At 35.9% G+C, this 25,151-nt stretch overlaps 2 protein-coding genes across 3 annotated transcripts in view; both read left to right on the top strand.

Annotated features, from left to right (window-relative positions):
- LOC107738079 (dedicator of cytokinesis protein 11-like) overlaps positions 1–12,070 on the top strand; it is an 86,849-nt gene extending 74,779 nt beyond the window's left edge. The window contains exons 45-54 of the mRNA XM_016549756.1: positions 827–884; positions 1,782–1,888; positions 1,996–2,118; positions 3,079–3,192; positions 3,857–4,003; positions 4,286–4,496; positions 6,519–6,709; positions 7,955–8,052; positions 8,803–8,941; positions 11,551–12,070. Coding sequence (XP_016405242.1) covers positions 827–884; positions 1,782–1,888; positions 1,996–2,118; positions 3,079–3,192; positions 3,857–4,003; positions 4,286–4,496; positions 6,519–6,709; positions 7,955–8,052; positions 8,803–8,941; positions 11,551–11,640 — 1,278 coding nt within the window. The 3' untranslated portion in view covers positions 11,641–12,070. The remainder of the gene's footprint in view (positions 1–826; positions 885–1,781; positions 1,889–1,995; positions 2,119–3,078; positions 3,193–3,856; positions 4,004–4,285; positions 4,497–6,518; positions 6,710–7,954; positions 8,053–8,802; positions 8,942–11,550) is intronic.
- A 1,859-nt stretch (positions 12,071–13,929) lies between these two features.
- Positions 13,930–23,496, top strand: LOC107738055 (interleukin-13 receptor subunit alpha-1-like). Of its 2 annotated transcripts, XM_016549732.1 has the most exons (11): positions 13,930–13,963; positions 15,252–15,398; positions 15,531–15,661; positions 19,031–19,223; positions 20,332–20,431; positions 20,510–20,682; positions 20,940–21,073; positions 21,372–21,513; positions 22,510–22,609; positions 22,899–22,992; positions 23,116–23,496. In XM_016549732.1, the coding sequence occupies exons 4-11, from the start codon at positions 19,058–19,060 to the stop codon at positions 23,233–23,235; spliced, it is 1,029 nt and encodes a 342-aa protein (XP_016405218.1). In that variant the 5' UTR covers positions 13,930–13,963; positions 15,252–15,398; positions 15,531–15,661; positions 19,031–19,057; the 3' UTR covers positions 23,236–23,496. The 2 variants fall into 2 exon arrangements, with proteins under 2 accessions (XP_016405218.1, XP_016405217.1); XM_016549731.1 differs by lacking the exons at positions 13,930–13,963; positions 15,252–15,398 and adding an exon at positions 14,847–15,215.
- Positions 23,497–25,151: the final 1,655 nt, after the last annotated feature.

A 25,151-nucleotide genomic window follows, 5' to 3' on the forward strand; every position in this document is an offset into this window, starting at 1 on the left:
ATACATCACTTAAAATGTACTCAAGTAAAAGTAAAAGTACACAATTTTTAAACTACTCAGAAAAGTACAATTACTGATAAAAACTACTTAATTACTGTAACGTGAGTATTTGTAATTCGTTACTTCACACCCCTGCATACAGGGAATACATCCAACAATGGAAATGTTTATATAACAGTAGTTCCTTGTGCAGTGGATGCCCTAAAACAAATAAATGTGGATAGTTAAAGGAATAGTTTGCCCAAAAATTTAAATTTACTCACCCTCAGGTAATCAAAAATGTAGATGAGTTTGTTTCTTGATCAGAACAGATTTGGGGAAATTTAGCATTACATCACTTGCTCACCAATGGATCCTCTGCAGTGAATGGGTGCCGTCAGAATGAGAGCTGAAAAAAACATCACAATAATCCACAAGTAATCCACACAACTCCAGTCCATCAATTATTGTTTTGTGAATGTAAAGCTTGTAAGAAATAAATCAATCATTAAGGCATTTTACCTTTTTCGCTTTCATTTTTGGTGAAACTATGAGTCAAATATAAGTTTGAAATGTGTTGATGGATTTGTTTCTTACCAACGTACAGCTTTTTGCTTCACAAGACATTAACTGATGGACTGGAGTCATGTGGATTAATGTGATGTTTTTATCAGCTCTCATTCTGACGGCACCCATTCACTGCAGAGGATCTATTGGTGAGCAAGTGATGTAAGGCTAAATTTCTCCAAATCTGTTCCTATGAAAAAACAAACTCATCCACATCTTGGATGGCATTTTCAGCAAGTTTTGTGTGAACCTTATTTTCTCTGCTCTTGTATTTTCACAGGCTGCTATGTGTAATGTTCATGTTGCTGCATTGGTGGCAGAGTATTTGCACAGGAAAAGTAAGTTTGCAAAGGTTTCTTTACTTTCAACAAAGGTTTCGTGCTCATTTATTTGGCTAAAATATTTCTTCCTTAGATGATGTGTCCTAATGATCATCCATAACTGTATTTTACACAAAAACAATAAATACCTGTGGCTCATGTAATTTCCCTCATTTTCCCCATGCAAATAATGGACTTGTTCAGGACAAACACTTTACTATCCTAGTCCTAATTTGTGGTGCACAATGCAAATGGCAATGCAAAGTCTCAGACATTGTGTCTGAAGTATTGTGGATAGCATTTTAAACCTGTTTCTTTCTCTTCCATTTTTATTTTAAATAAAGCATTCATTAACACAAAATGTCCATTTTACAAAAACTTTTTTTCCCCCCCAAATTAAATTGCATACAGATTTTGTTAACTGCTAGCAGTTTAGAGGTTTGCCACCCTGAACTTCTATTATGTGAAACTAAAAGAATGTCACAGGTCCCACAAATTTACATAACTGGAAACCAGAGATAAAAATGGCATTGTTTAAAGGACTGCTGTATATTTCTCAGAAGTCATGTGTTGGTAACAGTGATGCAGTTATTTTATAATCCTAATCATCAGGTTTTCATGAGCAATCTTTAATAATGCAATAGCTTATGAACTGTGGTCCCAAACTGTATTTATACACACACAAGAAAAAAGCACAGTAAGTTAATGTCAGACCTTCTTTGACGCCTTTATTTTAATGAAGCATGGCACAAGCACACTTTTTCAAGCAAAACAATTTACAATTTTATTAGATTTAAACGATAAACTGCCTGTAGTTGTACTGTCTTGTACTTTTGATTAATACCGTATGTGTTGAATACAGTATTTTGCTAGTTTTAATATAGTGGCGTATATTCTGCTGTCTCATTGTTTCAGAGCTGTTCCCAAGTGGACTGGCAGCTTTTAAGAAAATCACCCAGAACATCGATGAAGAAGGAGCTATGAAAGAAGACATGGGGATGCAAGATGTGTACTACACTGAGGTAAACAACGCCGACAGACCGAACCCATAAAAGACCGTACCAGGAATATGTTTGACGAACAAGTCAAAAGATGCTTTTGTGAAAGTTCAGTTGTACTTGTGTGACAGGATGTCCTTGTAGAGCAGTTGGAGGTGTGTGTGGAGGGTCTGTGGAAAGCCGAGAGGTTTGAGCTCATAACACACATTGCGAGACTCATCATTCCAGTTTACGAGAAGCGGCACGAGTTTGAGGTGAGAAACAATGCAATGCAGATTCAAGAAATGTGCTCATTTTCCTTTGGCAAGTGCTAGTTGCCCAATTCTTTTCTTACACAATGCTGTGACTATAAGACTTTGTGGCACCTCCTTACTCAATAACCAGACTCTTAGAAAGCATAAGCACACTCTGATCAGGCGTAAAAAGAATAAAGTAGCTCAGTCAGGCGGTGAGGGCATTATCAGTCATTATGAACACAACCTTGATCTGTTTCACTTTCACTTCTCAGTTAATGTGGAAAAATTAGGAGTATGATTTCTGAATGAGGTATGAAAAAATCCCCTACATATCTAGGGACCAGAAGATCATAGATACTTAAAAGTATTATTTTAGTACTATTTATGTACTTTTATAGTATTTATTAACATTTGAAAATTATATTGAAAATATATTTTTGGTAATTGTATGTACTTTTGTCATTTTTCTTTTAATGTTTATATTTCGCTTTAATTTATTTTTTATTGAGAAGCGGCACGAGTTTGAGGTGAGAAACAATGCAATGCAGATTCAAGAAATGTGCTCATTTTCCTTTGGCAAGTGCTAGTTGCCCAATTCTTTTCTTACACAATGCTGTGACTATAAGCACACTTTGTGGCACCTATCTTTTTTTTTGTTTGTTTTACCAGACTGAAGCTCCTTACTCAATAACCAAACTCTTAGAAAGCATAAGCACACTCTGATCAGGCGTAAAAGGAATAAAGTAGCTCAGTCAGGCAGTGAGGGCATTATCAGTCATTATGAACACAACCTTGATCTGTTTCACTTTCACTTCTCAGTTAATGTGGAAAAATTAGGAGTATGATTTCTGAATGAGGTATGAAAAAATCCCCTACATATCTAGGGACCAGAATAGATGTAAACCTCAGTGCATGACAATGCCATGCTAGCAGTTCAAACATCTCACACACTCCCTCACGTCTCTCTTTCTCCTGTAGAAACTGAGGCGATTGTATGACACACTGCAGCGAGCTTATGCAAAGATATTAGAGGTGATGCAGTCCGGCCGACGTCTGCTGGGGACTTACTTTAGAGTCGCCTTTTATGGGCAGGTGGGTTCAAACGATAACATACCACACGAATCTACATGCTCAGCTTTGACTTGCGTTTAGCTACCACTTCCCAAAATGACTTCTCTGTGTAAACCATTGATATGATGTATCTCTTGCATGACTGATATTGTACACACGAGACATCAGTGTCTAGACATTGCCAGGCTTTGAGATTCCTCTATTTGGGTTCATAAATTGATGGCTAAAATAAGTTTTGAAAATTAAGCATGTGACATATCAAGCACATGTCGTTCAAAAGATTGTGGTAGGTGACTTTTTTTATGTTTTTTGAAAGACGCCTGCATTTATTTGATAAAAAATACAGTAAAAACAGTCATATTGTGATTTTTTTTTAAAATGTTTTTTTCATTTAAAATAACTGTTTTCTATTGTAATATAATTTAAAATGTAATTTTTTTCCTGTGATGGCAAAGCTGAATTTTCAGCATAATTACTTCAGTCTTCAGTGTCACATGATCCTTCAGAAATCATTCTAATATGCTGATTTGCTGCTCAAGAAACATTCCTTATTATCAGTTTGAAAACAGTTTTTCTGCTTAATATTTTTGTGTAAACTGAGATGCATTTTTCAGGATTCTTTGATGAATAGAAATGTAAAATGTTATTTATTTTGTATTTTTATTTATTTATTTTTGGATCTCAGGGCTTCTTTGAAGAAGAGGATGGAAAAGAATACATCTACAAAGAGCCAAAGCTCACAAGTCTGCCTGAAATTTCCCATCGGCTCATAAGTCTCTACGGAGAAAAGTTTGGAGCTGAGAATGTCAAAATCATCCAAGACTCTAACAAAGTAAGAAATCACAATATTTCTGTTTAACTGTCCAGCTTCCTGTATTGTGCTGAAATTACCGTGAAGAGCAGCTCATCTGACTCCTCGTCCAGGAAAGACTTGTTTATGTAAAGCACAAACAAATGTCTAGCTTGCAGTCTTTGCATGTTTTTGAGTATTTAAATTCAAAACTACTAAGCATTATCTTTATTTTTTCTTTTTCTTTTACAAGTTTCATAGTGAACCATCTCACTTTCCTTAAATAACCGAAACTACACACAAACTTGCTTATCTTACCCACAGGTTAACCAGAAAGATCTAGATCCGAAGTTTGCCTATATTCAGGTCACATTTGTCAAGCCCTACTTTGATGAGAAAGAACTGGCAGAGAGGAAGACAGACTTCGAAAAGTGCCACAACATTCAGCGTTTTGTCTTCGAGACTCCATTCACACTAACGGGAAAGAAACAAGGAGGGGTTGAGGAACAGTGCAAGCGGCGAACGATACTTACCAGTAAGTATGCAGACAGCAGGAGATCTGGCATTGCTCCCAGTACATCATCTGAGATCTGAACCATTTTTGCAACTCGTACATCAACGCTGCATTGTGTACGCGTCCACTTCACCTTTTAGTGCTTCAAGGAATAGTTCACCCCAAAATGAAACTTTGCTGAAAACGTACTTCTCTTCAGGCTATCCAAGATGTAGATGAGTTTGTTTCTTCATCGGAACAGATTTGGAGAAATTTAGCATTCCATCACTTGCTCACCAGTGGATGCTCTGCAGTGAATGGGTGCCGCCAGAATGAGAGTCCAAACAGCTGATAAAAACATCGCAATAATCCACAAGTAACCCACACAACTCCAGCCCATCAATGAATGCACTGTGAACTGAAAAGCTGCATGTTTGTAGAAAACAAATCTATCATTAAGGTGTTTTTAACTTCAAACCAAAACAGGAGTCCATAATCCATAATAATACTAGTCCATTCTTCTCTCATATCCAAACCCTCCAACATTTCTGTCAGGACCACTATCGTCAAAGATGATTGACAATTAGCATACAGTTTGGATTGGCGGTATGGTTCTGTTCTGGGCAAGAACTCCCTGCGCCTCCATGCAGCCTAGCATGGATGAGAGCAGGGAGAGCAGCGATAACCCCCCCAGGGTAAACAGAACAGAACCAACATAAATGTATTGCAGATATCGTTAAAGTTCAATAATGTTATGTACACATTTTAGAATTAGTCTGATTCAAAGGAGAATCAGAAGGCTGAATCCTGACTGACAGAGGAGGAGTTGGGGATGGAGGAGGGTAATTAGCTATTGAGCAGCGCGAAAACTGCTGATACTACTGCGGGACCTTATATATGAATGCTTAGATAGGTGTCGTATTCCCATAGGTTGATGGGGATCAGCTGAGAGTCAGCTGATGCGAGTTTGACTAACGTGACCTGCCAGAACTAACGCTACGCTTGATATTTGTTTAGAACAGTTATAGACTGTTTTTGCTTGTAAACAGTGCTTGATCTGTGCTTATTTCTCTCCTGAGTCAGATGAGATTACTTTTCCAGTCGAGAAAGCAATATTATGGGTACAGGACTTTTGGCTACATTTTAGCCAGAAGCAACAGTTTAAACAAAAAAAAAAAGGTCTCAGTGATGGATTTGTTTCTTAAAAACAAGCAGCTTTTTGCTTCACAAGAAATGAATTGATGGACTGGAGTGGTGTGGATTACTTTTTTGTAATGTTTTTATCAGCTGTTTAAACTCTCATTCTGATTCTCTAACTGAACAACTAGTCATTAATGACGTTTAAACACATATCAGCCTTCTGAGCAGAAACAAAACGGTGCATCTCTGAGTGGTGGTTTAGTCAACATTTCAAAACTCGGAAACATCTCTATGGTTACCATTGTGTCAATCATCACAATTTCAGAAGTGACTTACGTTTCATACACACATGGAATGAGCATTTATGGTATTCACTCTCACATTTAAATGTGGTTGTCATTCCTGAAAACTTATAGTGTGTACGTGGCCCTTATTGTGTGAACAGTCAAATGCTTGTAAACATTTACATGCTAGTTGCAGCATTCATCATCATAACACAAAAAAATGTCATGTGTTCAATACTGTCACATTGGTTTAATAATTGATGAAACTAAGAAAAAGCGTTTTCCACGTACAATGGCAATGACATGTTCCCCATGGGCCAAAACGTGCCTATTCTACAAACTGGCACGCACTTGAGTGACAACTTTTGTGAGCGATCTCAAAATATCACTTAGATAAAGACTCTTTTCAGACGGCTTCTTCAAACAGTCAATATTGACGACAGCAGGTGTGTGGCTAGCTGTGAACTCGCTGGCTGTAATTGACAGTCAGTCACAGATGAAAAATTGGTTATGCCACTATCAGATCACGATCGCTATCTTTTGTTTTGGTGATGTTGTTTGTGTTCAGGATCAAAAGAATATTGTTTTGTTGACTGCGTGTGTGTGTGTGTGTGTGTTTGCATGTTGTTTGTGTCTACAGCTGCCAACACGTTTCCCTATGTAAAGAAGCGCATCAAGGTAGTGGGAGAAAAGCACTTGGAGCTGAAGCCGATTGATGTAGCAATAGATGAGATGAAAGAGAAGAGCGCTGAACTCGTTAAGCTCTGCTCTAATCAGGAGGTTAACATGATCACACTTCAACTCAAACTCCAAGGATGTGTTAGTGTGCAGGTACTAGTATGCATTACACACCCGGGACCTGTTAGCACACTGCTGTTCAAAACTGTGGGGTTTTTAAAGAAATGAATACTTTCATTCAAAAAGAAAGCATTGAACTGATTGATCAATAGTGACGGTAAAGAGATTTATATATTACAAAAGATTTCTATTTCAAATAAATGATCTTTTGAGCTTTTTACTCATCAAAGAATCCTGAAAAGATCTTTGTTTCCACAAAATATTAAACAACTGTTTACAACTTTGATAAAAATAAGAGGTGTGTTTTGAGCAGCAAATCGGCATATTAAATTATTTATCATGTGACAATGAAGACTGGAGTAATGATGCTGAAAATTCAGTTTTCATCACAGGAATAAATTATACTTTAAAATATATTAACATAGCAACAGTTATTGAAATTTGTAATATTATTTCGCACTATTACTGTTTTTACTGTATTTTTGATCAAATAACGCAATAAATGCATTAATATCATGAGATACAGAACAATCTTTAGTGACTCAAGCAAAGCATAATTTTAGGAATATCAAGAGTTTTGTGTGACATTATTTTCATGACAGTTAACCACATTTCTCTTTACTGTAATGCAAGAAATCTCATTCTCATAAATGTACTATGAAAAACTATTAATAATAATGATTTTATTATCTACAATATGTTTCTAAATAAGGGTAGTATTTGTTATACAGCCTCAAGTTTAATCTGGTTTAATATAATGTGGGGGAAAAGCTGATTTAATTGGGGGAAAAAAGCCCCATGGCATTACAATCTTTTGACAATCAAATTGTAAAAAAGTTCATTTTAAAAACTCAAAAGTAACAGTATTACAGTTTTAAAAAACCTGTAATGAAATGTTTATTTATATATTTATATTTTAATTTAAACAGAATGAGCTGTTTTTGCATTATGCCTCTACAATGAACAGGATATTTTGAAATGCTTTTTCTTCAGTCTTGACTCCAGTGATTTATAGACACACACATGTTGATTGACACAACGTCAATAAAGGCAATTACATGCAAGCCAAATTTTCCCTCATGCAAAACTAAATTCCTGTTAACCTGTAATGGGACAAAAAAAAACATTTTTTGTTGCATTTTTGTTTTAATATGACCACATTTTGAGTGTATCAAAATATTCTTGTGCATTGTAAACACAGTCGCTGAGCAGTCCTTTCATTGATAGTGATTTGCAGGCAATCACTCAGTGCATCTTATACTGTTTTTGGGCTTCTAGGTGAACGCAGGACCGATGGCCTATGCCCGAGCTTTTCTGGATGAATCCAAATCTGGTCAATCCAGTAAAAAAGTTAAGGAGCTCAAGGAAATATTCAGGTATGTGGTGTTCAGGTATGCTGGTACTACTTCCGCAGTTTGTTGAACTTAGAAAGGGAACAGATACCTATGTGGCTACATAACCAGAAAAGGCATGGTTTGGTAAAACAACAGTTATAAGGAACCTTGCCACACACATAGACACATGGTTTCTGAAGTAGGATACATATGTGAACAATCAATACAAGTAATATCTGTAATTCTCTTACCAGTGAGCTTAATATTATTTTGGTTTGTTTTCTGTGAGATTTTCTACTTTTGCCTATTATAAAACACTATTGGCTCATCTGGTAAAGTCTTTAAGCTTTCCTCTTGAGAATTCAAGAGAATAGTAATTCTACTAAAAATAGCTGAAGGGAGCCATGTTCAGGAAGCAACCAACTGCAGTCCCTGTTTATTCAACAGCATGTATCAACTTGCCATGCTGCAGGAATGTATTGGTTATCATACCAAGGCATCTTATTCTTGTAAATGGTATTTGCGTTTATAGCACTCGCAATGACATTTATATGACAGTTTTACTTTTTTTGTTTTTTAAATAAATACATGTGCATTTTCCACCTTATAAAATTGTCAACCTAAATCAAACAAATCTTTTGCATTTAACTACTAGCTACACATAACATGTTAGCATGTTAAAACTAATTATATGAACACACACTGTAACAATATATATGTTGCTGCTTTTTTATTGTTTTTATTATTACATTGTTTCTGTAATGCTCAATTGTTTGGTTATATGTGTTGCAGGCAATTTGTCAATGCATGCAGCATGGCTCTGGACATTAACGAGAGACTCATTAAGGAGGATCAGTATGAGTATCACGAGGGACTAAAGGCTAACTTCAAAAGCATGGTGATAGAACTTTCGGATATCATCCACGAGCAGGTATGTTTGATTGGTCATTTATAGTTCTTAGTTCTTGTTCTTCTTTCTACTTCTATACAACAAATTTCTGCAATTAATTCAGCCCCAGGGTTATTATAGTGAACTAAATCTAAAAGCATAAAATAATATTTGTTACTTAACTCGAACTGAAATATATTTTTCAGCAACATTTGGATAGTATTAGTTCTCGTTATTCTTGATGTTCTAAATGAACTAAAACCAAAATAAAAATGAACGAAGAGTATGTAGTTAAAAAAAAAAAGCCAAAAACACTAAAAACAAAAATATTAAAACTTTAACTAAAATGAAATAAAAAATGATTCAAAATAGCAATAAAAAAGTACCTACCTAATACTACTACAATAACCCTGAAATAACTAAATAAAGCTAAACTAACTAAAATAACCCTGTTCAGCCCAAACTGCTTAACATACAGACTCCATTCAACTGCTTTCTAGATAATTTGGTGGATTATCTGTTTTTCGTGTTTGTTGAAACTTTAGATCAACTTTCCGATTTAAAAGCCTTCATTGATTGGTGCCATCTAACTGGCAGTGGCAACATCTATGTAATATTAGCCGCTTTTCATTTGATTTTCAGACTGATGTGCACGCCATTGTTGCATATCTGATGACCTCTATGCCACTTCTCATGAAAATGTTGACCCATCATGATTTTGTTCCTCATTTTTTGTTTCGGTGTCATCAGTAAACCCCAGAAATGTATTGCCACACTAAGTTAAGAAGTTATTTGACAAAAGACTAAAACCTCTTGTCCACGCAGACTCCAGGAAGTGGGCTAACTGGCCATTTCCCTCAGTAAACAAACCAAAAACCACATTTTCTGTGCATGTCCACTGGTTTAGAAAATATTATTTAAACCCTTCATGGTTTTGAGCTTGAAGGCAGTGATTGGCAGACAGGTTTGTTAGGCTGGCACAGTGAAAGGGGAACAGGTTTGTTCTGGTTTGTCTTGCACACTCAGTTGTCCCGGAGAGATTGTGTCCTGAGATGACACACTTGACTGAAGAGTTTGAGAGTGACAGATTTAAAATACTTTAAACAAATAACTGTTTTTCTGTATTTTACCCTTGCGATTTGACACTCGTCTTCTAGACTGGTAAAAATGGAAATGCAGATTTCCACGGTTTCAAAATGAATGTGTTAATTAATTTACTGTGAACAACTGACATCTTCAGCAAAGACCTTTGTTATTATGACTATTTAATGATTTACTCATCTGCCACAGTGATATTTTAAAATGACCTTCATTTGGGACCTTGCAATATATCATTTTATAGAATTGATTTAAAATGTAACTTATTTAATAAAATGTAACTCCAACATCAATGCACTTTGCTGGTTTTCTTTAGAAGCACAAAGCCCCAGATCTGTGCTTTCCAAAACCTGACTAAGGACCGGTTTCACAAGTTCTAATTAATTATTTGCCATCACATTTTTTAAGTCTCCTTTTACAGTTTAAAGAACAGTCATATAATGTCTTAAACACAAAAAAACATCGTAATCATGGTTCTTGGGCATCGATGAATGTATTACATTTTCAGACGATTTTTTACAATTCAAATTTACTGTATGGTTTAAGACATTGTTTATAGTGATAAAGTGAACACTGTAAAAACTAGGTTAGCTGAACACTAGCTTAGTTAAAAAGAAACAGCAGTTGCATTTGTCTTTTTCCATAGAAGTGTGTTAAGTTAATCTGATTTAGTCTTCTTGATGAGTGACCTTAACTTTTAGGTGAAGTTAACAAGAAGTACGTAGGCTAGAATTAGCTTAAAACTATTTAAATGCTTTTAGTTTGACAGTTGTAGAGTAAAAACAGTTTAAAGGCACAGTATCATTTCTATTCAGATCATACAATACAATATAATCCTTAGGCAGTTATACATATGAATTTTTATGCACAGGCAGTTCTCGTCTCCTGTATGTGAATGTACTTTTTCTCACACATCTCATCATCAGATTATTTTAAATGCATGTCAGAGCTCTTGGAAACAGCTGTACTTTCAGCACAGCAGTCATCTTCTGTCAGGACAGGATATATTTCTATTAAGACATTTGGTAATAGATTAGTTCCTCTATAAAGTCTAAACACAGTTGTTTCCTCCAACAGAATTACGGCAAGCGAGTGTTTGCCTGTGTAACTACAGCTTAATGTGTCATCATGATTATTAAAAGCTGAACTGCTACTGGAAGTGAGAATGTGGTAATTTGTTTCAAAATGTGTAGGTCACTGGTTAAAACGAGTACTTAGGTGTTTAAACTAATCAGTTGAAAAGTGCTATTTTTCTTCTCTTTGTTTGAGGTGTTATTGTGAATATAATGCTGTCCTGCTTCTAATGTGTCTCTGTTTTTCTTCATTATGCTGCCATGTCCTATAGATTGAGTTCTAGGTAACCGCTTTTGTTGCAAAAAAGTATTTGTCTAATACTGTTTTAAATATTTGTGCATGCACTTGAAACATATCCTATGAATATATCCCGTAATTGTACTTGAGTGAGTGAGATCATGTTAGCATCTAATAACATGACTCCAAATCTCCCACTTCGTTTCGAAATCCTCATCCTGTTTTCATCTGCCGCCCCTCAGATCTTCCAGGAGGATATGATGCGTTCCCTGCTGCAGAACTCTCTTCATGTGTTCCGTGCTATCAGTGGAACCTCCACTGACCTGAGCTAGAACCTGATGGACAATCAGCTCTCCTCGCACCTGAATGTACAAATCAAGATTCTAGGCCTTCAGCAAGCATCATGTTTTTACTTGTTGTGTACAGCGAGTTTGTGTAAATATTGCTTTTACAGTTCATTTTAATGGCAACATGAAGTCAAAATCGACCCTATTTACTTTCTTAATGCACATTCCTGGTCTTCTCATGTTTGCATTGATGTTCCTTTTAGGCTCACATCACCAAGCCGCCTTGTTTTTCAACTCTTACTCTCTTACCATTATGGAAACCCATTTCCACCACATAAGAAAAAATGTCATGGTTTCGTATATCATAATTATGACATAAAAAGTCAAAATTATAATATCTCATTATGATGAGATAGTCAAAATTGATATAAGTCAAAATTGATATAAAGTCAATTATGACATGAACTTTGAAATTCGGACATAAAAAGTCATTATTATGAGATAAAAGTAAAAAATGGACTGAATTCAGTTATGACGAAACTGACATAAAAAGTTGAAATTATGACAGTTGTAATTATGAAATAAAAAATCTAAATTATGACAGTCCTAATTTATGTGATAAATGTCATAAATTTCACGTTTTTGTCATAATTATGATTTTATCTCATAATTTTAACTTTTTATCTCATAATTATGTCTTGGTATGTTGTAATTTGACTTTTCTTTTTGCATAAATATCATCTTTTCATGTCATTTTTATGATTTACCAAAGATTTTTCTTTATTTGGTGGAAATAGACTTTCGTAGACCATATATCCAGTCACCTCTATATGACCACTTTTCATGATCCAATCAATTATTGACGTATAAATTCAAGTCCAGTATTTTTTTTTTCTTGTATTCTTTAAAAGTAAAATGGGTTACCGATGCTATTACATTTTGACTGTACATTTTCTCTGTTATACAATCCATTTAGCATGTCAGCCAAACTGTCTATTTTAAATTGCAGGGATGCCACTGGAAAAAAAACATGCAGTGTAATTGGATCACCCAATACACCAAAGATCAAATGGACAGTTTATACTACATGCCTACATTTCCATATGAAATGACTTTTACATTGACAATTTTATTTTCTGAAAATGGCAGGTGATCATAAAGCCTAAAACTGAATCATTGTACGGAATGATAAAATTCACAGTTGTAAAAATAGCATTACAATGATCACAACAGAGCGCAACAGTGAACGCCCATATTTTCAGAGGCGTTGATTCTGAAAGTATTTTTGCTATTCATTTTCTCTATAGACAGTATCTTCCGAAAAAATAATAATAATAATTGATGCATTTAGCAGACGCTTTTATCCAAAGCGACTTACAGTGCATATTCAGGCTATACATTTTTTACCAAAGCAGTATTTGCAAGCAGTTGTCATCATTAAAATGTCTGCATTGTCTGGTCTAGTAATAAAGTCAACAATGGCAATGGACTCTGAATTTGCTATTAGGATAGTGCGAGACAAGCTGCCGTTTCCGATGATTAGTTTCAGAATTTCCTTCACGTTTTGTCAGCATATAATGTAGTAATGTTGTTTTCCCCTCTGTGGTTCATAAGATAAAGTGAATATTTCTAACGAAAATATCTTTGGTGATGTTTATTCTGCAGTATTTGCAAGCAGTTGTCATCGTTAAAATGTCTGCATTGTCTGGTCTAGTAATAAAGTCAACAATGGCAATGGACTCTGAATTTGCTATTAGGATAGTGTGAGACAAGCTGCCGTTTCCGATGATTAGTTTCAGAATTTCCTTCACGTTTTGTCAGCATATAATGTATGAATGTTGTTTTCCCCTCTGTGGTTCATAAGATAAAGTGAATATTTCTAACGACTGTTGGAGGCAGGAGTTACATTTGTTGTATTATCTGTACTGATTTGTACTAGAACATTTTTAGGCCTACAAATGTTGTTTATGTCTAAGAAAACAACAGATGTTGATGACAGTAATTAATTATTGTCATGCTGGAAATTATGGTTGTCAATGACTTGTTGATAATTGTTATTAAAGTTAAAGTGTTGAATTACTTTTATGTTGTGGTTTAAACCTCGTTGATGCAAAGTTTCCGGTTTTAGAAATATATAGAATAAATAAATAGTATTGGCTATAGCTACTATATTGGATATCGTATTAAATGTTTGAAATGAATGCCTTTTTCAGTATTTTCATTCTAACAGGAATCTATTAAAGTGCCAATAAATTAAGAAAAAGAAAAAAATACATATAAATATATATATTATACATATAAAGTAAATATAGGCTACTGTGACTATAAGGTATATAATAGGCCTTAAACATTTTACGGGTTCATCGAGGTAAAATGCCTATAGAAACAAATCTCTTTCTGTGTCAGCTGGTTATGTTAAAGCAATGTTTATACATGTTTCGTAGAATGATAGGCCTATTTGTCTATTGTGTATTTTTGTGTATTGTATGTAGGCCTATATAGCCTATAAATTGTTTGTATATCTTTATTAATTTATCTTTAGGAATTTGCCGTATTTATTTATTTTACAGGTGTTTTACCTATTTGTATTTTACACTTTTTTTGCGTTTGAGGGGTGTGTTCGTAAAATGAATGGATTAATTAATGTCCCGGTAATGAGCTTCCAGTATTTTTTCTGTTAGACCAGTGGTCGCCAACCCGTCGATCGCGAAAATAACAGTAAAATAAGTACAAAAATGCATTACATTTCTGGGGTTATATTAATGTATCACTGAAGGGAACTGTCTTGAGAAAAGTTTCGATGGCAATGGCATTTTCTTCTCCGTATAAAGCGCAGCTCTGCTTTGTTTACAGCGGTAACCAAGGAAACGCTATAGCGCCGTCGGTTCATAAGCAGTGTTGCCAAGTCCGCAGGAAAGGCTACTTTAACACTGTTGCCGCGGGTTGTTGTTCATGTCCGCGGGTTGAAGCGACCCAAATAACGTGATATTTAGCCCCTGGAATGTGAATTTTACTGGAAGATCCCCGCCGAAAAACGTGTATTTTACCCCCGGAATGCGATTTTTACAGGGGAACCCCCCTCCCGAGGTCAGGGATCTTGGGCCTAAAAAGGTTGGTGACCACTGTGTTAGACTGTTTTCTTACAGTGATTCTTCTGTCATTTTCTACTAATTGGGACGAAATCCGTAATTTAACTCGAAATTTGGGCACTCGACATTCAGCAGATTTACAAATCTGTAGAAATGAGGCAATGCCATAACTAGTCCCCTTTAACCCACAGAGAGCATGTGAATGTGAGTTCACACACTCCACCCACTGCAGTCTGACAGAGAGTCCAACAGGCTCCAGTCGCACTTTTGCTTTGAGCGCGAGGCTGACAGACGCCTCGATTGTCCATTTAACTGTTGATGTATTATGTCGAGCACGACTACGACCACTTAAAAAGAAAAGGAAAAAATATCGCGTTTTGAGAATATCAACAAAGGATTAAGGGACTTCACTTTGGATTTTACACGGAATATCCGATAAAACCTTCAAGAGGATGTTTCGAGTTTGGGATATCTCCCTAATGATATGCTTCTCTGTCTCACTCACGTTCGTCGGGGTTGAAGGCATATCAGGTGGGTTTACTGTTTTTATGTTGCCTGTTTTTTTAGGAACGTGCTTCCCTGAAGTTTTCCTACGACAGCGCGTGCGGGATATCCTGTATAATTCCCGAAAGCTGTGATGTCAGAGACTTTCTCCTGAAGACCCACCAGTGTGTTGCGATTAAACCTGCTTCTTGTCTCAACTTGCTCCCTGTAGTAGGCTAGTTTCTTACTACTACAAACAAACAACAGAATGTTACTACCGCTGCTACTGTTACTTTCTTCTTGAACGTTGTTTTTGTTTTATATTTCTTCATAACAGTGTTCCACTCCTCTTGTACCCCACAGAGCTCCCTCCACCAAGGAACCTGATTTTCAAATGGGAAACACCTTTCACTCTTAATTTGACATGGGAAAAGCCAAAGGATCTTGACCCTGATTGCAAAGTCAACTACACGGTGGACGTGCGCCATTCTCAGGTGAGTCACCTCAACATTTGAATGAACCGCATTTGAATTGTAGTGCATTCAACTACAGTAGAAGGTCTGTGAACTCATAAAAATGTTTTATATTTCTACATGTGTTTTTATCGATGCTGTGATCGGATCCTATCGAGGACTTTGAGATTTGTAATTTTTTTTAAATATGATATAATAAAATAAATATGTGAACCTTTGGGATCAGTTTTATGATCAATTTAAGGGCTAAGTTTGAGGGAGTTCCTGCTCTGTTGACAGAACATAAACCTGGGTCTTCTCAATCAAAGTCTGTTTCTCGCTACATTTTGTGGGTTTAAGATCCAACAGTCTACTGTATAGCTGGACTATCCAAAAAACAATCCCTCAAAGATTAATATGTTTGATCGTCTGGAGGATATGCTGTACAGTAAGTCTACTATTTTAAATAGTTAAATCAGAAATGAATTTGAACTTCCAAAGTCAAATTCCCAAACTTCAATCCCAAAAACGTACTGAGGAGAGCAATCCCAGCAAAACAAGACCACCGATGTAGCTGAGTTTAAGCAATGTTTAAGGAGGATTGGGCCAAAATTCCTCCAAGCTAATTTGCAGAAATGATCTACACTTACTGGAAATGTTCGGTTGTTGTTATTGCTGCTCATCTGATGTGTCACTCCGGATACTGAAGGTGAAAGTTCACGTTTTTTAATCTTTTTTTATTTATTGATTGATTTTCCCAGCAAATATTTCAAGGGTTCAAAACTTTCTAATGCAGATGCATTTTCCTAACTTCAAAATAGCTTGGGACAGAACCCAAGAGGACAAGAGGAGACAAGTCTCCAAGGACTAGGTTATCATGTTCAGTTAGGATTTATGCAAGCAGCTGTGACCTGGTCTTTAGTGACATTTTTGCCTTCTCGATTCAAATAGCCCTGTAGTTTTACAGATAAGCATTTAAAAAGTACTAATATTCCATGTGGACTCTAAATTAATGTTATGTTAATAAAACCAAATGCATACTTAGAATAAAATAAATGCTGTTTAAAATATTTTACTCTATGTATGCTGTCATATAATGGTGAATAACAGTAACAATAAAAAAAATTAAATGGTTTTGTTGTCCCATATTTTTAACTCAGTTTTATGAAAATATGAGTCAAACCAGACCATAGTATAAGTGACCCTGGCACACTTTTTGTAGTACAGGGAGCATCGTTTTTCTCTGTAATCATGCAGTTAACCAGGTCTGAGAAGCCCTGAACAAACACTGAACTGGAGTTTATAGTGTGTTTTCGTCCATCTGAAGTCAACGAAACAAAACTAGGTCAGTTGTACATTTTCGTTTACTGATACTTTATTGCCGCAGCTCTTACCCACATAAGCCAAAGTCAAAGTCTACCTTGGATTTGTTGTTTTCTCATCACATGTGTTTAGTTTCATTTATGTGTGTACTTATCTCTCTTTGCCCTTTTCCATTTAAACAGCCCTTTCTTCTTGTGTTCCCCATTGAGTGTTATAGTACAGGAGATGAAGTAGACATAAAGATTTTCTTAATCTACTTAGTCTAACAATACAACTAAGTACTAATATAACACATTTAATTTACTTTTAAGAACACTGCGCCTGTCATTGTTTAAATTCTGTAGTGGCTGCTGCTGAAAGCTGGTAGTACGCCAGATAAAACACTCAGGGAGCAACTTACACTGTGTACTTCCTTTCAAAGCCCTGTTTTCATGAACTCTTGGGATGATGTTCACACAAAGTAAATGAACTGTAATGGAAATGTGTACATGTTGGAGCAATTACAAAAAATGCAAATTGAGGTTACAAATTGAGCCCTTGCAATCAATTAAGCTTTTATCTGACATGTGTTTTAGGTTCTTACGACACACATTTGATGAAACTAATTGTGTTCAAATACTTCCGTACGTTATACATTAATTACAAACAGATAATCTGATTTGGATGATCTTTTGGTTGATTTGATTGGTACCTGTGGTATTTTGGGGAATTTCAGAGTTAAACATAGTACTTCTGAAAAGTCACTTCCGCCTAGAAGAACCAGTCGGGTTAGCAAACAGCATGGCCAGTTGTACTGACATCATGAAGTTTGACACAGGCTGTATTTAATAAAAAAAAAACTGTTAATAAGACCAGTTATTTAATATGACATTGATTTAAGTCATATCATTAGATTAGACCAGCTCTTAAGTCTAAGACCCTCATCATACATTAGGCACAATAAGAAGGTTTGGCAAAGTGAGAGGAAAGAGGAAACAAAGCAACTTCTGGAACGCTGTTGTTTGGATTCTTAGCAACTTTATTTGTGATTGTGTTTGTGTTTGTGTGTTCGAAATTTTAAAATAATATGGAACAAAATATTAGTTACAATATTTAAGTTTGAAACTCATTTGAAACTACTATATATATAGATTAAACCTATATATACTGTATTCCCTACGTTATGGGAACCAAATGTCCCCACAAGGAAAGTACATTTTGACATTGTGGGGACTTTTTTTGGTCCCCATAAGGAACTTTTAAATCTTACAGAATCTAAAAATGCAGAAAGGTTTAGGGGTAGGATTTGGGTAAGGGGATAGAAAATGCAGTTTGTACATTATAAAAACCAATACCCCTGTTGAGAGTCCCCATAAAACATGGAAACCAGTGTGTGTGTGTGCGTGTGTGTGTGCGTGTGTGTGTGTGCGTGCGTGTGCGCGTGTGTGTGCGTGTGTTTGCGTGTGTGCGCGTGTGCGTGTGTGCGTGTGTGTGTGTGTGCGTGCGTGTGCGCGTGTGTGTGCGTGTGTGCGCGTGTGCGTGTGTGTGTGTGTGCGTGCGTGTGCGTGTGTTTGCGTGTGTGCGCGTGTGCGTGTGTGTGTGTGTGTGTGTGTGTGGAGAAATGTCTTTATATAGTGAAAGACATTAAAAATGCAAAAGAGATTAAAAATGCAAATTCATTTGTGTGGTTTGTCTAACAACATGATACTTTACTTAGGCTCTTGTGTAGTTTCCTTTTGGAGCTGGTCTGTTGACCTGCAGGCACTGCTTGTTCAACAACCGCTTGCTTTGCACTGTAATTCAATTTATGCACAAAAAAATGCCTAAAATATATTAAAATATTTTACGTCTTTGTGCCTAGTAAAGAGAATGTTTTTTTTGTTTTTTTTACATTATTTTTGATTGTTTTATCATCTTGAAAAGCTGTAACTTTGGGGAAAATATTCTGGAACGGAATAATGGGAGGTATTCGTTAGAAACAAGTGACTCATTCTTACTCCGTATGGAGTAATGCGCGCGCGCGCACACACACACATACACACAGTAACACAAAATGAACACAAGTACAAACAGACTGTATTTTACATGAAAACCCTCTGTCGCCAACAGGACTGTCCTGTAAAAGCCAAACCAGACATGCAAAGAGACAAAAATAGCCAAATCAGGAGAGTCCAAAACACGACCTGCAAATTGAATATCTCCAATGAGAATGGACTGTGCATCAGTGTTACAGTGAACCCTGAAAACTGTGAAAACAAAGACCATAGTCCATCTTTGGACATTAGCATCCCTCCACCTACAGGTACCCTGCATGATAACCAACTATCTCATGTTAAATGCTTTTTGGTACTTTGTACATTTTTAATCATTCCATATTGATCTTAAGTCATGGAGGTATGTTTATTTTATTACGTGTTATGGTGTTATTGGATACAGAACAAACAATCCTTTGATGCATTTTACTTAAGAAGAAAGTCACAAGATGAACGCTTTATATTATTTAACTCAATTCGTTTTTAAGAGCTGCAGGTTTGCAATATAGTTTTCAGCTTATCCATCCTGCAATAATAGCCTTTTTTAAAAGTCTGCATTACATTGTGAGAGCATCACAAAACATTCGTCTCTGAAATGTGCTAAACAAACAATTTGGCACATTCACACTGAATCTCTGTTTCCCCTTTTCCCTCTGCATTAGTATCTTTTTTGTTGTTGTTGTTGTCTTTAAATGTCTAATACAAACCCAATCATAGTACTAATATACTAATCATAGTACTAATATTCACTGTTAAAGATATGTAAAATTTGTGTTATATATATATATATATATATATATATATATATATATATACCATATATAAAACATTGTAAGGGAAGAAACTTACACTGAACATCCCTCTGCATTAGTATCTTTTTTGTTGTTGTTGTTGTCTTTAAATGTCTAATACAAACCCAATCATAGTACTAATATACTAATCATAGTACTAATATTCACTGTTAAAGATATGTAAAATTTGTGTTATATATATATATATATATATATATATACCGTATATAAAACATTGTTCGACCACTAATATGCAGAGTAGCAGCTTGCTTTTATATTTTTTTGGGAATAATAGCATCTTTCCTGCTTTTCTCTTGTTGCCTCACCGTAACTGAATCACTGAATCAATGTCATACATACATTGACATGTAAATGTGGGTGTTCATGAATGTGTTCTGAATGTTCCAGTGAGTTTTCATAGCCCATCAAGTCTTAAATAATAAACCACTGATTTTCATAGTCAAGGAACTCAAGCATTAAGATTCACTTCTTACATAATCCACAGATTAATTTAATATTCATGAATTCATATAATTGTAAAATTCCAGTCTTGGGGACTGATTTGAAATCTCCACATTTATTTCAGTGACGCTGGTGAAAAACAGGAGCTATGAGTATTCCCATAACAGGTTGAAGTGCACTTGGAGTCCTGTTGACGTAGTCCAAGACCTTGGTTTTTATTACTGGTATGTAACTCTTTTTCTTACCATTGTTTTGTATATTTCCTTTCATTCATGCATTGGTTGTTAACCTGTGTGTTTCAGGTCACCTCAGAAAGATACGGTCATAAAGTGCAATGATATGAAGATTGGAGAATGCGTCATACACGATACACTTCTCAAGGACATAACGACAAGCATGTTCTACCTGTTCAATGGCACTTATAAGGGTAAACCTGTAAACAACACTTTCATGGATGAACGGCCAGCACAATACGGTAAACATGCACTTTTTTAAAAATATGCCCAGAAAGGCAGTTAAACAGCCAGTTTTCTCAAATACAGCATGTTGTGTTGTCATTTTCACAATAGCAAATTATTTAAGAAAAAATATAGTTGATTACGTTAACATAGCAAACACTATATCTGCAAGAGCTGAGAGAAAATGAGCTACATTTTTCACATTTTCTAATGTCAATCTCCTCTCTGTTTGTTTCACTAATTAATAGTCTCTTTTTTGGGGCTTCCTTTGCAGTGAAACTAAACAAACCTCAACTTACGATCCAGAGAGACGGGCAGAATCTCCATTTTCAAACAAACGTATCAGATTTAGATGAGTTTGGACCTCAGTGCTACAAATACAACTACACATACAGCATGTGCGATAAGGTAAATCAAGTGTGTTTTTATATGTAATAGTATAAGATCAGGTTATCTTTATTCACTATTAAGCATTAGCAGTCTCACTAAAGCTTTAAATGCACATATAACTGCCCTCTTTCGATGTTTAAGAGTAAAGAAGGAATGAAAAAGGAAATTTAAATAATGCAATATGTATCAACACACTTTTAAAGCATTTCCTTGGCAGAGCTATTATTGCGCCATGGAGTGTAGCGCATAATGTCGTGTTAAACAAGACTCATATTCTATGATTTTCTGATCCTATATTTTTCTGTTGTGTTTACAGATTGCACCAGGAAAGGACATAAAAGATAGCAAGTATAAAGTGGACTATGACTCAAACTGCATGTACAGAGCCAGAGTCCAGATCATCTTCTCAGAACAATGTGGTGCAGGGAAGAGTGACCTGAGTGACGAGGTGGAATACGGTACATCTGGGCTTAGCAATCAGCATCATATTCAACTATGATAATCACTCTTTGTTTAGATTGTTAAACTTTATGAATAATCCTCATAGTAATTGGAAGCCTGCAACAAGGGTAAAACAGTAAAAATAAAAAGGCATGCAGGACAATTTTAGTGTAAACTGTACTGTATATAACAAAGAAAAAAGCCAGTTTTAATAAATAAAACAGCTCCTGAACTGCCACAACCTGAGGAAACACCCTAAAATATTAAACTTTACCTTTAGACTTTACTTAGATTTTTATAATGATAATCCACTTCATTTACATTAAGTTTGGGGTCAGCAAGATTTTATTCTCACAAAGTCTACATTTATTTGATAAAAATAACAGTAAAACAATTATATTGTAAATATTAAGAAAAATGTAAATGTAAAATTTAAAGTAACTGTTTTATATTTTGATATGTAATTTTCAGCATCATTACTCCAGTCTTCAGTGTCACATGATCTTTCAGAAATCATTCTAATATGCTGATTTGCCGCTCAAGAAACATTTCTTATCAGTGTTGATGTCTTTTTGTGGAAACCGTGATTTTTTAAAAGATTCTTTAATGAATTGGAAGTTCAAAAGAGCATTTATTCGAAATATAAATTAAAATATATAAAAAAAATTTTTTGATTTATTTTTGGCGTTTTATGCCTTTTATTTAGATAGGACAGTAGGTCGACAGGAAGCGAAGTGGGTGAGAGAGAGGGGGTGGGATCGGGAAAGGTCCACGAGCCGGGACTCGAACTCGGGACGCCCGAAGCGCAAAGGCGCTACATGTCGGCGCGCTGCTCACGAGGCCATCTGCGCCGACGAAATATAAATTCTTTCCAAAAAAAAAAAATCTTGCTGAGCCTAAACTTTTGAATGGTAGTTTATTTACAGTTACTTGCTTCACATCCTGCAAAGACATGTGCTTTCCTCTGGTCTTTGACAGTTGAACTTGAATGTTTTCCTTGTGCTGTTTCGTAGGTGAGAACAGAGATCCGAATTTGCCTGCATTGTTGGCTGTCATTATTATCCCACTCATAGTTTCCTGTTGCCTGATAGTGTCTCTTGTGCTGCTCAGAAGGTGATGAATGATTTAGATTTTCATTGTTCTGCTCTTCTATTTGAAAAGAACAAATGTGAAACAATATTATTGCATCATCATGTTTTATATATTATGTATAGGTTATTGTATATTTTTAAGATTTCTTTATATCTTATTTGTATGTCCTGTGAATCACAGATACTATTGAACCTGATCTGTTTTTAGTTAAAAGTAAAAAATGGGCAAATCTTAAGTACTTTAAATTTATAACTGAAAATTAATTGGGCCTGGAATGAACTGAAATCCGAATTTGCTTGTCTTCCTTCAGACATAAAGACATCATATTCCCAAAAATCCCAGAGCCAACGCTTATCTTTAAGGACATGCTCATCAACAACATTAGAATACCAGAGGATCCACGGGTAAATTGTGCAGCCAATTATCATTTATTAGTTTCACAATCAGAAAACTTTCAGATTCACACATTCCCCCATTAAAAAAAAATCTGTAATTAATATTCTCGATTCAATCTCTTTCACCATCAGAGTCCTACAGATGGCAGACTGTATGTCCCTATTGAAGAAATAGTAGAAAGCAAGATAAGTCTTGAACCTGAGACACCACTTGTACCAATCACAACAAATGTGAGGCACAAGCAGGTATAAAAATTTCTGATGACTGAAAATCTCCAGTACATCAGGAATGTCTCAGGGTGAACTTAAAACTTACACTGACAGGGAAATGACTATGCAAGGAGGAGGATTAAACTCCTGTTGTGTGTTTCATCTGTTGATGAATAATGAACTCGGGCTCCACCTACATTTTTTTAATGGACTTCGACCTCACATATTACAGTTGCCAGTAAATTGCTCTTCTTGGCACAACAGTGGCTTGTTTTCATTGAATGTATTGTGAAGATAAGAAAAGCAATCAACAGACTTTCCTGGGGCAGGTTGGTTGACTCTAATGATCTGGTATGTGAAGCTCGCACTGTACCCACTCGGTGTATCCGGAGGCCGACGGACGTCATAAGCAGCTTCATGCAGCTTGATGGAGGAACACTGCAAAAAGGTTCATGGGACGTGGAAATTGTGACCTTTTGATCTCTTGCACACCATTACTGAACTTTTCTATGCTTGTTTATACAGCCGCATTTATGGACTCGTGGGTGTTCTTGCACATAGTTTACAAACTAAATGTACTGCTACAATTGTGAAAAAAAAACTTTAAAGAAATTAGGTTTTCTATACACTGTGAATTGTTACATGTATTAAAGTGTGGTTTACTGTATACCAAAAAGAAAAATGTTCTTGACTCTAAATATGTATATTATGTTCACATTTTTGACTAACAAATGGATATAGAGAAAATAATGGATATAGAATGTCACATGACAAATATTCAGACGTAAAAAAAAATACAATTATATATATTTGTATAAATTGTATATAAAAATGAAATATATACCTTAAAAGTAAAAATTGTATTTATTTTCATACTTTCTGTTTCATGTGAAGTTTAAGTAAACATAGTATTTTCCTGTAATTAAATTGTTTGCATAACTGGCCATCCTGTTTAGAGTTGGATCATTTAATTATTCTACGAAAAAAAAAAAAAAAAATGTGGTCACAGTATATTTTAAGGTCCAATTCTCGCTATTAACAAACCATTAACTACGACTTTTGCCTCAAACTCCTAATTTGCTGCTTATTAATAGGTGCATTCTAATAAGCAACTAGTTAATAGTGAGAATTGGTCCCTAGAAAGTGTTACCAAATATTTGTTTGTTGTCAGCAAAGGAAAGACTAAAAAAGAAAGAAAATACATTTTACAATTATATTATGGTTTTACGGTAAAAAACAGTGGTAGGTCCAATAGTAACTACTGTTTTTGCGGACTACGCGTTGCCCGCTCTGGTTTTCCCTGGGTCTGGACGCTCTGGCCCACGAGTGGCCCAGGACCAGTCTCTATGCTTTTCCTCCGATCCGGCTGCTGCCAGTGGTTCTGTTCAGAGTACGATCGGACAGAGTGGAGCATTTGCTGTTGGTGGCCCCGTTGTGGCCCACTCAGACGTGGTTTTCAGACCTGGTCAGTCTGCTAGTCAGCCCTCCCTGGGAGGTTCTCCTCAGACACAATCTGCTGACGCAAGCTCGGGGCATGATTTGGCACCCTCGGCCAGATTTATGGAGGTTGTGGGTATGGCCCCTGAGCGGAGTGCACTAACTTGTTCTGGTCTCTCGGCTGAGATTACCGACACCATTATTAATTCTAGGGCTCCTTCCCCGAGATGCTTGTATGCCCTTAAGTGGAGATTGTTCGCTTCGTGGTGTAGGCATCGCAATCTGAACCCAGTCCATTGCCATATTGCATCAGTGCTGGAGTTTCTTCAGAGTCGTTTTTCTGAAGGGGTGACTCCTGCCACTTTTAAGGTTTATGTGGCAGCCATATCTGCTGAGCATGTACCCATGGGAGGTGTTTCAGTTGGTCGTCATCCTCTAGTCTCCCGTTTCATGCAATGTTTGAGACGGCTTAGGACTTCCCGCCCTGCACGAGTCCCTTCTTGGGACTTATCTATCGTTTT

This window comes from Sinocyclocheilus rhinocerous, unplaced genomic scaffold, assembly GCF_001515625.1.
Source record: "Sinocyclocheilus rhinocerous isolate Xijiao unplaced genomic scaffold, SAMN03320098_v1.1 scaffold494, whole genome shotgun sequence".
Taxonomy (NCBI): domain Eukaryota; kingdom Metazoa; phylum Chordata; class Actinopteri; order Cypriniformes; family Cyprinidae; genus Sinocyclocheilus; species Sinocyclocheilus rhinocerous.

What these genes read in the sequence shown, in the direction of transcription:
- LOC107738055 (XM_016549731.1), top strand. Translation starts at nt 15,137, where the DNA reads ATGTTTCGAGTTTGGGATATCTCCCTAATGATATGCTTCTCTGTCTCA. An exon ending in TGAACGGCCAGCACAATACG is followed by an intron (nt 20,683 to 20,939) that starts GTAAACATGCAC and finishes CTTCCTTTGCAG; the next exon opens with TGAAACTAAACAAACCTCAA. An exon ending in GAGTGACGAGGTGGAATACG is followed by an intron (nt 21,514 to 22,509) that starts GTACATCTGGGC and finishes GCTGTTTCGTAG; the next exon opens with GTGAGAACAGAGATCCGAAT.